We start from the raw sequence: 16552 nt of genomic DNA, 5'->3' as shown, positions 1-16552 counted from the left end.
GCAGGAAGTCACTAAGGTGGCATGATACACTACTTCAGAAAATACAGAGTTAACCTGGGAACAACTGGAGAATGATGGGAAACAGAACACAATAACTGCTGATAGAATCTATTATCCATATTGTTAATACATTAGTATGGGAACTGACTATTGATAATAAATTATTGAAAAAGGTATGATAATGTCACAGAAGCTTGAAATACTTTTCTGCTCAATGACATAAAATGCAGTCTACAGAGTTTTAACTATTCACTCATTTGACAAACAGTTGAGTGCCTACCATATTCCCAGCACTGCTAAAAGCAGAGAAATTTCTCCAGTGATTCAGACAGACAAAAGTCCCAGACTTGATGAAGTTCACAAAAGCTCCACAAGAAAATGAGGTATTAGAAAGAAAGGGTGAGGCAGAAGATTTTGGTGTGTGTGTGTGTGTGTGTGTGTGTGTGTGTGTGTGTGTGTGTTTACTTATTTATTTATTAGTTTTAGGTGGACACAATATGTGGTGTGAAGGATAAAACCCAGTTCCTCACGTGTGCTAAGCAAGCATTCCACCACTTGAGCCACAACTCCAGCCCAAGACTTTGGTTTTAATCCTGGCCAGATGGCCTTAAGCAAATTATTTGAATCTCTCTGAGTCTCAGCTCCCTTACCTTTAAACTGAGTATAAGAGTATCTGTTTTTATTATATCATCTTTTATTAGGAAAAATACTAGTTTATATGTGAAAAAAATCCTACTTATTCTTTGGTCTTGGAGAAACTGAGGTAGTTGATGAGGCATAAAAATTTTGTCCTCATTATTAAATCCTTCAAAATATTTCATTCCATATTTTCCATGATCTAAGCTTTCTGGATTTAATGATAACCATGTGTAAGACTTGCTGGGTCACCATAAGGTCACTCTTCTATACCTAGCCACCAATTTCAAAGTCTGTGTTATAGGCTTAGGATGCCATAATTATGTATGTTTCCCCTTGTTGTGGAAGGAAGTAGGATTTAAATTATATCTTAGTGATTATTTCATTTACACACTTCTAGAGATGCTGTTTCCTAACTAGTTCTTGAGAAACAAATTCATTACAATTGATTATTATAAAAATCTTCCAGTAAGATTTTCTTTCTTTCATATGTTCTTGCATGCTACTGTTTCACTGAGAGTGTGGAATAAGAGCTAGGTGCATGTGGGTGTGTCATAGGAAGGACCATTTCTCAACATTCAGGCTCCACTTTATTGATTAAATCAGAAAAATCAATCAGTTCCAACCCTAAATCCCTGCTTTCCTTACTCACTTTCTCCCTTCACCTTGGTGAGTGGGTGGGGGGTTCCTAAGCTATTTTTTATCAGCTCAGCAAATCAGAGTTCTGCTTTCTAAACAAAGAGGTGCCAACCTTGAGACTCTGAAAGCGAACACAAGCCAGGCATTGTGCACAAGTGAAAAGAATATAATTAGCAAAGTTATAGTCACAATTAGGAAATACCTCCTCAGAAAAGTTTCCACTTAACTCTGAGCAGCGCTCAAATTACCATTGTGCTTGAGGCCTCTGTCTCTTGGCTGACTCAGATCTCTGCGACAGATCTATGAATACCAGCACCTTCCACAAAACACAGGCACAAATTCTAATGCTGGATGTGTAGTTTTTTTGTTTTGTTTTTTTAATAACAGATGTGGATAATGTGCAAATTGAGACACCAAAATTAAAATTTAAAAAATAAGAAACATAGTCTCACAAATGTCAGGTATTAGCCAAATTATTCTTTCACCATGCTCTTTCTTCACCTTCTCCAGCCCTTTCCCCTTTGCCACCCTCAGAAAGAGGTTAGGAAAGACGAAGAAAGCAAAAATGTATACTCACTTCATCTCCAGGATCTCCTCCAGCTGTTTCCTCCTCTCTATCCGCAGGTTGGCCAAGTGTGCTTCTTTCTCAGCCAGGGACTGCTGTGTAGAGGCAAGGCGGGCTTTGGTGGCATCCAGTTCTTGCCTGGTCTTCTCCAAGGCATTCATCAGTTCCTCTATCTGAAAGGCACATGGAGCTGTGTATGTGATTGCTCCTTCATTCAAGTATAAGGCATTCCTGACTACCCTGTGTTCCAATGATAAATACAAAGAAATTGTGGGTGCTCTTGAAGTAGAGACACTGTTTCCAGGAGCTCTCTCTTTATCACTGATTAAAAATAAATGTTTCTAACACTGTAAATGTCCATTTTGAGATGGGATAGAATTTAGTAGCAAAGGATTTGCCCAGTACACACAAGGCCCTGCATTCCAAGCCCAGGACAGCAAAAACAAAAATAAAAGTCCATATTTCTCCAAGGCCCACCTTTGAGGTCCACTGTTTAATATCTATTCTAGAAGTAGGGGTAAGTGACTTGACCTAATTTCAACCCACGTTTGGCAAAATTCTCAGCTACTTCCTTGCAGTTAGAGGGACGCAACACTCAACACAGTTCTCCTGGCACAATCTACTCCTGTGTGTAGACTCCAGGGTACTTTGACAGGAAGTTAATCGATGTGTTTCAGATTCATTTATGTTTTAACCTATCAAAGCCTTGTTTGGTCACAGCTATTTGATGTCCATGGGCCTCAGGAGCCCCTCTCACCTCACCTCCCAGACTTACATTCAGGAAGCAAGATTTGGCCAAAGGTAAACAGAATTCCAGCCACAAAGGGTTCAAGTTTGGTTTGCCCCTGAAGTTTGAGAGGGTTCTAAACTTGAAATAAATGACATGTAACTTTTATAGGGTGCTAATACACCATAGAAATAAGCCAGACTATCAAATATCCAGGGTTTTCCAGCCAGGTCCCAAAAATTGGACTAGGAAGCCCCGTGGCAAGGCCTTACTCTCCCCAAACCATTAGGGACTTTTAAAAGCCAACATACAACAAAAAGGGTTGGTGTTTATGGTTCTATTCCAGAGACTTCCGTGGAGAAAGCTGGTGAAATGCCATGCCTTGCACAGGCTGCTTCTACTCTGCAGATTCAAAATCATGGTTCCAGGAAGTTTCTAGATTCCAGAGCTGATGTTTGAGTTTCTAAGCCACCCCTCCCCGCTGCACTTGGCAGAATGGGCTCATCCATCACTTAAGTCAACAGAACACCCTTCACAATGTGTCAATGACATGTTAAGTTTCAATTCATAAAGACTTTTTACACAATTTCTGCAGTTTTACATGGAATTTATTCAGAATAAGCATTATAGTTCACGTCCAAGGTAAATCACAAGCTTTTAAGATTCAGAAAATTCTCCATTTTGCCCTGATAGAAAGAGGAAACTTAATGAACATGCAATTTAAATCAAAGCCAAAACTAAAAACAGTTTAAAATAAAGCAAGACATATAAAGAATAATCTATGAAAGTCACAGGACCACACCTATTTAACTGTAGAATAAATAGCATTATTCTTTAACTTTATAAATACATACAATTTTAAAAAACAATTGTGTTTTTCTTAGGTTCTCATCTCATATAAGTCATATAATATTTTAATATGACCAGGCACGGTGGGGCACGTGTGTAATCGCAGTGACTAGAGAGGCTGAAGCAGAAGAATCCAAAGTTTTTACTAAGCACTTAATGAGATCTTATCTCAAATTAAGAAAATTAAAAAAGACTAGAGAAGCAGCTCAGTGATAAAGCATGCGTGGGTTCAGTCCTCAGTACCCAAAACAACAATAACAACAACAACAATAACAAAATCCATATATTACAAATATATCTAGAAACCCTTCTGTGAAGTAATACTTAAGGCTAAAATAAGAGTTTTCTTACTTTTTGTCCCTATTTTTTATGTACTCAATAGTGTAAAAAAATACCTATCAGAATAATGGCCATTCCACAGACTAATTCATGTAGTCTGCTTGACCCCCCACAGGAGATGGTCTTTGCCACTTGACCCTGTCACAAATTATTATTTATTTCAAACATGATACTGATTCCAGAAAAGAGAGGAAAGGTCTCAAGAATTCATATCTACTGAATTCTCTCTCATTCCTTGAAACTGAACTATCTGCAATCTATAGATTCTAATCTACTCACCTAGATTTCCAACTTACTAATTCACTCACCATCAGACTTCTTGGGCAAACACCAGGAATTCTATGGTAATCCATCTTTAAATAATTACATTTTAGAGAAACACCTTTCAGCTATAACCACACAAAGAAACCTGGACACTTAGGATATGTAATCCAGTGTTTTAACTGATGGAAATGCCATTGGCTCCCAACATCAATAATGCTTAGTACCATGTAAGAATGTTGTTCCCAACACCTTGGAAATAGTGTCATTAAAGAATTGCAGGCCAAGGCTTCCAACTCATTCCAATTGATATGGAAGTATTGTACATTAAGGACCATAAGGTACATTGTAATTTTTTGTAAGCAACCATTCAAATCTCAGAATCTCAGTTTCCTAGACAATGCCCATGGTTCTTTCTATGTTTAATGTTTTATTAGAGTTCTGCAAAATGTTTCCTTTATTGCCAAAGCAGGAGCATTAAAAGTAAGAAATGTTTTCTTGCTGTGGTTATCATTAGGATAGCCTACAGTATTTCAGTTGTCCTCCTTATGGACATATGGTAAGACTACACCTTCCCTCTCCCTGTGAGTATGACTTCAGCCAATAAAATACCATCATTTCCAGGGAGCAGCATGTAGTGCTAGCATTCAATTCCAACCTTCCTTCCTCTGCGCCAAGGCAAACATAGAAGCATGTCTCAGATGACACTTCCTTTAGCCTGAATCCATAGTGGCCATAATGAAGCCCTAGGCCAACCCACATCACATAAGCAAGATATACACCTTTGTTGTGCTACACCATTACTGTAAACCGTCAAGGCTGGTGTGGGAAGTTGGAATTGGGTGCTCTGTACTCCCCACAACAGCCTTCTCTCTTCAAGAGGAAATCGCTTGTTACTCTTGCTATCCCATGGAAAAGAGACTTTTGCAGGCCACTGGTAATTTCCTTTTTGCCAAATGTATTTTCTTAATGTGCAGCTTGCACAGAGCTACATTCCTCCAAATATATTTGTCCCTTCATTAAAATAACATCTTAACCAACAATATACATGTAGTTTGTGTCTCAAAACCACCAGATTAGAATTATGGTGTCACTTACTAAACTATGTGACTAAGACAAGTTTCTTCATCTCTCTCAGTTTCAGTTTCCTCATCAGTAATCTGGGCACCATGTGGCTTGCCTATTAGTTGTCTGTGGGCACTGAAGTGAGATGACATAGCTCATAATCATTTCCTCTTCTCACTGATATCAAGAAAATAATTTTTTCTGATAATACAAATAAGATAGACTTATTACACAGAATATGAAAACTATTGATATGAAAACTTCGAAAATTTTTAAGTCAAATAGCATTCTTTTCAGTTAAGATCTACCTACATCCCAGCACCTAGAAATAAACACTATAAACAATTTTTCCAGCTTCTCCATCCCTCTCTATGTATGTACATATTTAATTGAGATGCTATATATGAATATATCCATATAAAATATAATATTATGAACAACTAATGTATTGTGAGCATTTTCCATTTGTCATTAAAGAGTCTTTTGGAAATCCCATTTTAATCTGTCAGTGTTCTACCCAATCCCCATTTTCCTAAACCTGATGCTGTGGTCTGAATGCTGTATCCCCCCCAAATTCATATGTGCAAATTCTAGCCCCCAAGGTGATGGCATAAGGAGGTGAAGCCTTTGTGAGGAATTAAGTCATGATGGAAGAACCCTCAGGAATGGGATTAGTGCCCTTACAAAGGACATCCAAGGAAGTTTATTTCCTCTCCCACTATGTGAGAGTACAGAAATCAGTATCCACAACCTGGAAGAGGACTTGACCATGCAGGAACCTTGATGTAGGACTTCCCAGCCTCCATAACAGTGAGGAAGAAATTTCTGTTGTTTATAAATCATTTTGTTTATAGTATTTTGTTACAGGAATCAAAATGGACTAAGATGCATAGGAACTTATTTTCCCTAATTGCTTTGCAAACTCTTCAACTCCTTGCAGTCCATCACTGGGTCCTTCCCCAGGTGCCACTGTCCTAGAGACACTTCCTCATCTATACAGATACTCAGGAGATGAAGTCTATCTTCACAGTTCTCACCTTCATGCAGATGCCTGTTCAAACTTTCACTTTCTCCTTTCACTCATTCAAACTCTTTCACATGTACCTGTCAATCCCTGGCTCATCTTGACTGGTAAACCATCCAACTTCTTATCAAGTGCGCTGTAGCTGCTTCCATCTTCCTACTGCCTCTGGATCACTTCAATCTGCTTATCTTAATATAACATTAAATTGGAGATGACCAAAGGCTAACTTCTGATCCATGCACATCTAAAAAAAAAATCCCTACAGCCTTGCCCTCTCAATGTCACTCCCTAACATATCCACCATTTTGGTCTCATGCCCTGAGTTTTTCCCAATCACTCATGTTTGAGTTAAATTTCTCTCTTCCTTTTCCTTCCTATTTTCCATCTGTTACCACATCCAATACCTCTGTTTTGGAAATGCTTATTGGATCCATCACTCCCTTTCATCATTAGTATAATATTCCCCATATATGATAGGATTTAAAGTACACGCGCGCACGCGAACACACACACACACACACACACACACACACACACAGTCTTAGCCTCCGCCCCTACCTCTACCCTAAGTGAGGACATCATTTGTCTGCTCAGCTTCTCCCATGTAAGAGTAGCCACATCTGCTTCTGGATTTTATGAAATAGAATTAGCAAATGGGTAGCAGAATGTACATATAGGAATAGGCTCTGAAGAGCAGACAAAAAAGATTTCTATAACAGAAAATAGAAGGAAGTAAGGGGAAGAAAGAGAAAGAAAATCATTGAGGCTGGGGAATATGGTGAAATTATATTTTTGCCTTAGTACAAAATAAGAGAATTGGGGAAGAGAAAAGGGGAAAAAGCAAAGTCGGTAAGGGTACTCGTGGGGCTCTTACAAGGCTTTCTAAATTTGTAAATTGAAGGTTAGACTTCTTTTTTTTTCCCCCCAGCATTTTTGGCTGTGTCTTTGAATGTGTCTTTGAACTTGGACCCACAGGTCTGTGACTCACAGAAGCACCATGAGAATCACTATCACAGTTTGTCTTCCCACTGCCAAGAAAACATGCCTGAACCATCAGTATCTGTCAGATTTCACTGGCCTGGTTCTAACATCTTGAAGATTTGGATTATCCACAGCAGTATTTTTCAGACTGTGTTCCCTAGTCGCCAGGGATTCCACAAGTGTGTCTGGGGGCTGAAAAACAGGTTAGTGGACCCAAAGGAGAATGAAGAAACAGAGGCCTGAGTTGAGCATCCCAAACTCAAAGGAAGCTGTTCCAGTCCTTTTTGTCTGTTTTATATGTGGCATTACTCTAAGGATTTAACTTGAACATTTAAATAACTTCAATGTTTTAAAACACCAGAAATGGCTAAAATCATGAATTATGAGGCAAGGCTATACTAATACCACCAGTATCACCATTTGCCAGTTATGGGACCGTGAGAAAATGTCTGCAATTCTCACCTATAGTAGTAGTAGTTTTTGAGAGAGTTATTGCAAGCACAACATGAAGCAATGAATATAAAGTCCTTAGCACAGGGACTGGCAAATATGAGAACACTTAGTACATTCTTCACACAAGAGGTAGCATAGCATAGTAGTTAGAAACTTAAATTCAGGAGGTGGTGTGCTACTTATGAGATTTATAAGTCAGTGAGTTAAGAAAGTTTTGAGCCTCAAGATCCTCACGTGTGAAACGGGACTAGTAACAGAAGAGGGTTTTTGTGAGGATTAAGTGGGTTAGCGTGTGTGATACTTGGAAAACAATGCTGAATATTTGGTGTCATAGAAGTATGAGCTCCTACTAATACAGTGCCTGGTCAATATTCAACATATTTTATGATTGCTTATTACTGAATTCAAAATCTGTACTTGGTGTCACCTACTCCAAATCCTGCGCCCCCGCCCTATACACTCCTAGACCTATTCTCTTTTATACCTTACCAAAATTGCCCATCTTCCAAAGCCCTGTCTACCAATGGCATCCATCTCATTCAGTGATCAAAGCCCCGAGCTCTGGAAGCAGTCAGACATGGGTCAAGTTTTGACTGCACCTGAAGGATCTCTGTGACCTCAGTTCAATCTTACTCAATGCTTCAACTTTGTTGCACATTACAATCACTTAGGAAGCCTTTAAAAATTCCAATTCTGTAGTCACACTCTTCCCAATTAAATAAAAATAGCTGAGGGCAGAAATCTGACATCCTTATTTTATTAAAGAGCCAGATGATTCCAAAGTGCAGACAAGCCTCAGAACCCTGGACATAACTGACCTCTAAGCCTGAAGATCATCCCCTAACAATTGGGATGGAAAGAAAACTGCCACAAGACTGTTATGAGCACAAAATGAGATAATACATGTAAATTACCCAGCCAAATGCAAAAAGCTCTCTGCCAAATGCCTTGCAAATGTCCCTTGAAAGCAGTTCCTAGCCATGCCACCTCCACCCAACTTGAGGACCTTTTGTTTTAACATCTGCATTTGTTTTGCAAACTCTTATTTGCTACAACTGGACTGTAAAACCCTAGAGGGCAGGGACCACATCTTCAGCTTCTTTGGAAGCCCTTTCAGTATCTGACCTGGTACCAGTGTCCACACTCAATAGAGCCCCACACAACTAAGGAAGGCAACACACAAATGCAATTCCTAAACACCATCTTTGGCCCACTTACTGCAATGATGGATGAAGTGTAAATCCAAATGGGACACTTTCCTACCCTGTTAACTACTGGTTCCCTCCCTGTCCTCACCTAATACCCTTTGAGGTCCTGCTCTCTGTTTGCCTCAAGCACCTTTTCTTTGCAATGGAGACCAGAGGGCTCCATTACAGCTCTTGAAAGGATGGAGGCCCAAAGCTCTTTGCTGCCCAGCAGTTGCCAGTAGCACTCAAGAACCCCTAAATATCACAGTAGCATAATAAAAAATCCCAGGTTCTGCCCAGGGAAGTTCAGAATCAAATGCAATTACTGAGTCATAATTATGATTTTTAAAAGCTTTTAAAGAAAAGTACTGAATGATATCAAAGCTTAACAACAGCCAATTCTGCCATAGGCCTATGACTGGCCTCACAGGCAAAGAAGAATAACCTATAAAGAGGAGATAATGGCCCAGGTTCAGGGAGGACCTGTGGCCCTGCTTTTTAGTGAAATGCTACTTATAGAGTCACAATGATGACAAGCAAACATACACTTTGGGGAAGTCAAACAGGACATCAAACTGTTTGCCAACATTTAACTCCCCCATGAGTCTCTTTTAAAAATACATCTATTAGCAATTCAATGGATAATAATATTTCCTGGAAAAAAAAAGCTTCAGAAAAGGTGCTTAATTCCTAGAATGTCATTATAGTGAAAATTGAGGTTCACAGCCACCTCAAAAGTGTTCTGAAGTACTCTAAATGTTTCACTTAAAAGAATTTCCTACAAGGCTCCCAAGTACAGCAAGACTAGAATTCTCACCTATAACCTAGAAAGGTAAGACTATATTTTAAAATATATTGGCTTGGGTGTGGTGGAACATTCCTGAAATCCCAGTGGCTTGGAAGGCTGAGGCAGGAGGATTGCAAGTTCAAAGCTAGTCTCACAATTTAACAAGGCCCTAAGCAACCTAGTGAGACCCTGTCTCAAAATGAAAAAATCCAAAGGGCTAAGAATGAAGCTCAGTGGTTAAATGCCCTTGGGTTCAATCCCTGGCTAAATAAACATACAAACAAACAATAAATAAAAGATATTCACTTGATGTTGCATATCTAGAACATTAAGTTTTCTTTAAATTAGATGTCAATTTGACCTGCCCAATTTAAAAAAATAAAAACAAAATACCCTAATTAATCACGTGCCATTTCTGATTTCGAGGCTACTATGTTGCAGATCATAAAAACTCTTATAAATTGGTTGAGGTATCAAGACTACTCAATTGTATTTGAATAATTCACAAATCTGCACACGTTAAGAATAACGAAGACATCAAATGGATTACTAAAGAGTCTATTGCTTACAAACGGCTCCAAAGAAACTGTCAGATCTTTTAGAATGAACAACGGAGCCTTAAAACAATAAAATAAAAAACCTGTTTAAGACCTTAAATCATTAACATGTGTCAGCTTAAACTTGCACCTGCACATGTGTTGTTTAACAAAATATTTAAAAACCAGCTTCCCTCTCAGTTATCTGCCAAGACCACCGCTCCAGGTTCCTCGGGTCTCTTCCAAGCGCATGGCAGCTCCCCATGCTTTTCAGGAGGTTGCTTAGCATGGGTTGATCTTCAAATATTTTGATAAAATATCTTCCTCTTTAATTTGTGTCAGTTTTGAGTTGGTATGTATTTTGTGTTAATGATTTGGAATTCTTAAAGCCATATTTTAAAAACAGACTGGCTCTTCCCCATTGGGCTCCATTACCCATCCTTGTTTCCTGTCTTCATTTCATCCTTAGTGGAAGAGGATGGGAGCTTTCAGTTAGCATGAGAACACTGAGCCAATAAAATCCCCATGCCCCATGTTACAGTGCATCCGGAATGTGAATTGGTCCCATGGGACCAGCTGGATTTGGCCCAACACTACTTAGGCTCAGAAGGTCACCCTGAGATCAGAAGGTGAAGATAAATGCTTAAACCCTCCTTCCTCAGCTCAGTAACTATGCAGACAGTGATGGTATAAGCTGAAGGATCTGTTAAAAATGAGGACTGCTAATCTTATTTTTCCAATTAGTCTTATCTGACATTTCTATCTCTTCTCCAACCCACTGCCCACTGCTGCCTTAGAGTGACACCTTTTGGAAATGGTTGAAACTGAAAATCCCCAGACTGCTCTTTGCCTGTACCCAACCATCTCAAGACTGTGATTTGTTTTCTCTTAGTTGAAGTCGAAGTATCTAGAAGCTCTGCTTGAATATGTAACCTCCAGTCATTCCACTGCAAACAGATATCCACTTCAAGCAAATGCAGGCTCAAGCTCTTTTATTTTTAGTACATTTAAAAATTTCCCTATCCCCCTTCTCTTTCCTGGATAATTAACAAACTCTCACATGATAATGAAAGAAAGATAGAGAAGAAATGTGCAAAAAATACAACTGACTTGACAGAGTCCAATGAATCACACAGTCTTAGAGTACGAATGAGTAATAGTCTCTCCAATATGCCTGTGAGCCCTCTCCATTCCACTCCAGATGGCATTCAGCTCAGCAGAGCCTGGAGGAAGCAAGGCAGTGTGGATGTGCATCCAGATATGTATGCTATAGGCACATCTTGGGCAGTTGGGAGGCTTTCTATGTGCTATGTGTGTTACAGTTTCAGAGCACACCAAACGGCTGGCCTGGACCCTCCCTATGCAGCTTTCAGAGGAGCAGTGAAGAACTTGGGCTCTAAAGCCAGTTGGTTCAGCCCTCCCCAGATCACAGCCACACACATGCAGTGTGATTTAGGGAAAGGTACTTGACAAAAATGTGCTGTTTCTCCCTCTGTGACATGTGGGTAATAACTGCACCTGCTGGGGTCTCTGTGAGGGCTACCTGAGCTACCTGCTTGGCACACAGTGAGCACACAGTGATGGTATAAGGAATGGTATAAATTTCCAATTGTTATCAACAGTGATCTCAGTTTAAATGTTGGCATTAAGTTTTCAGTCCAGGAGAGGATGAATAAGAAAGACAAAGAATCAGATTTCCATTTAAAAAAATATTTTTAGAAAGACACCTCATATTTTTCATCTTCATTGGAAAATTTTTAAGTCATGAAACCAAACTAATCATACACAAAATATGCATTGTTCATTTTTTTATCTTAGGATAAATTCTAAACATAAAAATGAAGGGACAGAACAAGATGATAGAGTAGGACTGTCAACAGAACTTCCTGGGCTGGGGATGTGGCTCAAGTGGTAGCGCGCTCACCTGGCATGCGTGCGGCCCGGGTTCGATCCTCAGCACCACATACCAACAAAGATGTTGTGTCCGCCAAGAACTAAAAAATAAATATTAAAAATTCTCTCTCTCTCTCTAACTCTCTCTCCTCTCTCACTCTCTCTAAAAAAAAAAAAGAACTTCCTGCAGTAGTGGCCATGTTCTAACGTGTGCTATCTAGTGTGTGTGCCCCACCTAATGTGACTACAAAGTACTGGAAATGTGGCTGGCTCACCCTTGGAAGGGAATTTTTAAATTTAACTTAATTTATTTAAGTAGACACATGTCTAGTGGCTACTGAACTGGAAAGAGCAGTTTCAGAGCAGCCAAGCTTCACAGCCCTGTTATCCAACAGTGGTGTTCAGAAAATATATCAATCTCTGTGGAAAGTCTGCCTTTTGGGATCATTTGATAAAACCTTTTTAAATTTCCTTAAATGAAATATGACTCATGAATTACCATTTGATCCAGCCATTCTACTTTAGGGATTCATCTAAGGATATAATAATGGATCTTTCTAGAAGAATTTATTCTAAGGATATAATTAATATATTTATCACAATGTTGTTTATAAACACTAGAATGAAATTGCATATATGTATGTATACATATATACATGATACATACATATATGAGCATACATTTATGTTTATACTTTCCAAAGAAATGAGTTAAATAAAACATGGCATGTGTACATGTGTGAAAGTGTTACAAAGAAATTGGATAACATATTACAAGTACAAATAGTTAAGATGTTTGTCAGATATTAAATAATAAGTGGAAAGACTAAATATAAAGAAAAAGATGCTCATAAAATCTTAAGTGAGTAAAGCAGATTAGCAAATAAAATAAATCCCAACTATATATGTAGGGTCTTAATGTATTTTCATTGGAAAAAAAATAGGAGGAAAGGCATGAAATTGTTCCTCTGGGTTTGTTTCTAGGCTTAGAGATTTCAGGTAACCTACTACATTCTTCTTGTACTTATTGCTATGTTTATGCATAATTAATGTTTAAAAGGGGCAATTTTTAAAATTTCAATCAAGGAAGCTCTGTATAGAATGTACTTCCATTCCCCTGGTAAGTAGACCATAGCTCCAAAGGAGGAATCACAGGACTGCAGTACAGGACAGGGCCCTCTGGTGGCTATTGGGGTGGCAGCTACTCTCAGCCAAAACGACTTTAAGGCAGCTACATTTTTAGGCATAAGCACTTGGCCCTGACAATTCCTTAAATTTACACTGATTATAATCTTCTTCACCAGGGAGTGCCCACATGGTAGTGACCCCAGAGCTGCCAATAGAGATTCGTGCCATTTCTACCCTGTATTCCAATGCACCCGAGTATTGCTCATTCCACCTTCTTCCCTAATAAAATTCTGAAGGGATTGAAAAGTATGATTATTCTCTTATTTGTTTTGTTTTGTGCCTACTTAGCATTGGATGATTTTGTTATCAGTTTCTAAAGCACTTAAAATAAGTGGTCAGGCTGTAGAAAACCAGATGTCACTTGGCCACCTTTACTGACAACTTCTCTCCATTCCTGTTCAACACATCAGGGTAGTGTTCTCTAATAGACCTACTTTCTTGTGATGCAAGGATCAGTGCAGGGGAAATTCCAAAAAGGATTTGAAATGAGTCTCTTTTACTCTGATTCTTCTGGTTTGGCCCTTGAAGATACCTGTTGATACAAATAAAGCCTGACTCCAAGCCTGCTCCCTCAGGATCCTTCTAACATCATCCTATGTACCTTCAACTATAGAAAATGGTCTCCCAGTATATCACTTTGCTTCTTTCTGAAGCACATGGGATTTAATGCATGTTTGCATCCTCCCTCTTGGCACAGGTTCTCCTAAAATACACAGAGATGGTCAATAGATAATTATGGGACAGATACTGGGAGGGTGAAGAAGAGAAGCAGCTATACCATAAAAAGGTAACCATTGCCTCTGATTTAAATAACAGTTTCCCACATCTTACTGGATCTTCACATATTCCCAAAGAAGCAGACCCTTTAACTGATGGATAGCTCAAGTTTGGAAAAGGTAAGAAATTTTTCCAAAATCACAAATGGTTATTCCTAATTAGGATGTGAATGTGATTTCTGGGCACAAATATAATGAGAGAATCATTAGATGGGACTAGACTATACTGAGAGGGTCTGGTCTAGGAGCCCCTTAAGAGCAAGGAAAGACCTCGGTTCATTTTCCTCCATGTCTCTAGACCTAAATAGAATATCTTGTATATAGTCAGCACCAAAAAATGTATTTATGAACATAAATTAGGAAATGGAGCTTGGGGTCCTTTTGCTTCATTGGAGTACAATATTCACTTTGATCCCAGCATTGTTCTACATGGCCTAGTTGACTAGTGTTAGTTTTCTGTTACTGCACAATGTATTTTCATAAGTTTGACAGCTGATAGTTGTGTAGGTCAGAAGTTTAGGCTTAGTGTGATCGGGCTGTCCATTCAGGTTCTTAGAAGGCTGAAATCAGATATTGGCAGGCTGCAGTGTCATCTGGAGCTCAGGGTCCTCTTCCAAACTCATAGATGAGAAAGAACATGATTCCTTACAGAAGCAAGTCTGAGGTCACTATTTCCTTGCCACTCCCTGCTCATAGAGGTCACCTCCATTTCTTGCTACACCCTTGCATCAAATGCATCTTATGCTTTGACTTTCCTACTTTAGGAAGAGCCCAGTTCCTTTACAAGACTTAAATGATTAGGTCAGGCCAACCAAGAACAATGTCCCTTTCTTAAAGACAAGTGTGACATATACCACACAGAACAATTCAAGTAATATTTAATTATAGCCATAGTCCCAGGGATTATCAGCCACATACCAGGGAAAGAGAATCTTGAAGGTCCTTTTAGAATTCTGCCAACCACTGTTTTCTTTACAATATTGATGATATCAAATAAAATTAACCTACTGAAATATTTCCACTGTTTACCTTCCTTTTCCTTAAATGATATAAAATCATGTTTAGGAATGTATAACAAATAGAGGAAAAATTCTTTAACTTGATAAAGATCATTTATGAAACAAACAAACCAAAAAAGGTACTGTTATCATCATACATTAAGTATGTTTTCCCTCTATAGTCAGGAGTAAGGAAAGGATATACTTTCACCTCTCTTATTTAGTGTAATATTGGAAGTTTTAACCACTGCAATAAGGCAAGAAAAATAAGTAAAAAACATAAAAACTGGAAAGGAAAAAAAAACTGTTCTACTTGCAAGTGACATATTTATGTAGAAAATCCCAAGTAATCTCCAAATATGTCCAACAACTAATAAACAAGTTCATTAAGGTTGCATGATACAAGATTAATGTACAAAAATAAATTGCATTTCTAAGTGTTAACAATAAGCATACAGAAACCAAAATATAAAACTAAATATCATTTATAATCACTCCAAAAAATGAAACATGTAAGTATAAACTTAATAAAACATGTACAGGATTATCTGCCAAAAATTATAAAAATCTTATGAAAGAAATCAAGACAATTTAAATAAATGGAATGATATAGAGTGTTTATGAATTAGAAGACTAAACATGCTAAGGAGGTCAATTTTTCCTAGACTGATCTATAGGTTTAATGCAATTCCTATCAAAATTTTGGCAAGTTATATTATAGACATAGACAAGCTTATTCTAAACTTTGTATAAAAAGGCTCAGGCCTCAGAGTAGCTAAAACAATTCAGACAAGGAAGAAGAAATCATTCTGTCTAATACTAAGACCTACTGTGTATCTTCAGAGACTAAGACAGTGTGATATTATCAGTGTGATGGAGACATAGATTAACATGTGCCCATATTTTAGGGGGTCCATTTTGTTTTATATTATCTATGTTGTAAAGAAAGTGGTGGCTGGTAGATTTCGAAGAGGACCATACAAACATGCCTAAATGATATTGACACAAGAACAAACGCAATTCACTGGAGGAACAATAGTGTTTTCAACAAAGTTGTAGAAAAAACCAGGCAACTATATAGGCAAAGAACAACAAACAAAACCATCAACCTAAACCTTATATATTGCACAAAAGTTATCTCAAAATAGACTGTGGAATTAAGTGAATATCATAGAACCAAATCTTTTATTTAAAAAAAAAAAAAAAGAAATTTTTCAGGATCGAGGGCTGGCTAGGGAATTAGGTGGTAGAATTGATACCAAAATCACAATCCATACAAGAAAAGACTGGTAAACTGGACATTAAAAATTGTTTTCTCAATTATATTCTATGATTTTATAATCATGTCAAAATGAATCCTAATGTTATGTATGACTACTATGCACTGATAAAAAATGAGAAAATTTTTAAAATAAAAACATGAAAAAATATTTTCTCCATGAAAGACCTTGTTACAAGGATAAAAAAGACAAGCTAGAGTCTAGGAGAAAATATTTTCAAACCACACATTTGACAAAGAACTAGTATGAGAATACATTTTTAAAAAACTCAAAATTCAACAATAAAATGTCTAATAAAATTTAAAAAGAAGCAAAAGACATGAACAAACATTTCCCTGAAACATAAATACAGAGGTTAATAAGCATTC

General features: G+C 37.9%; 1 protein-coding gene across 1 annotated transcript in view; it reads right to left on the bottom strand.

The window, feature by feature from the left end:
• ERC2 (ELKS/RAB6-interacting/CAST family member 2) overlaps positions 1 to 16552 on the bottom strand; it is a 908750-nt gene that overhangs the window by 341931 nt on the left and 550267 nt on the right. The window contains 1 exon segment of the mRNA XM_081286503.1: positions 1853 to 2013. Coding sequence (XP_081142629.1) covers positions 1853 to 2013 — 161 coding nt within the window.

This window comes from Spermophilus citellus (assembly GCF_964194105.1).
Source record: "Spermophilus citellus genome assembly, chromosome: 3".
Taxonomy (NCBI): Eukaryota; Metazoa; Chordata; class Mammalia; order Rodentia; family Sciuridae; genus Spermophilus; species Spermophilus citellus.
This window is presented reverse-complemented; position numbering and strand designations above follow the sequence as displayed.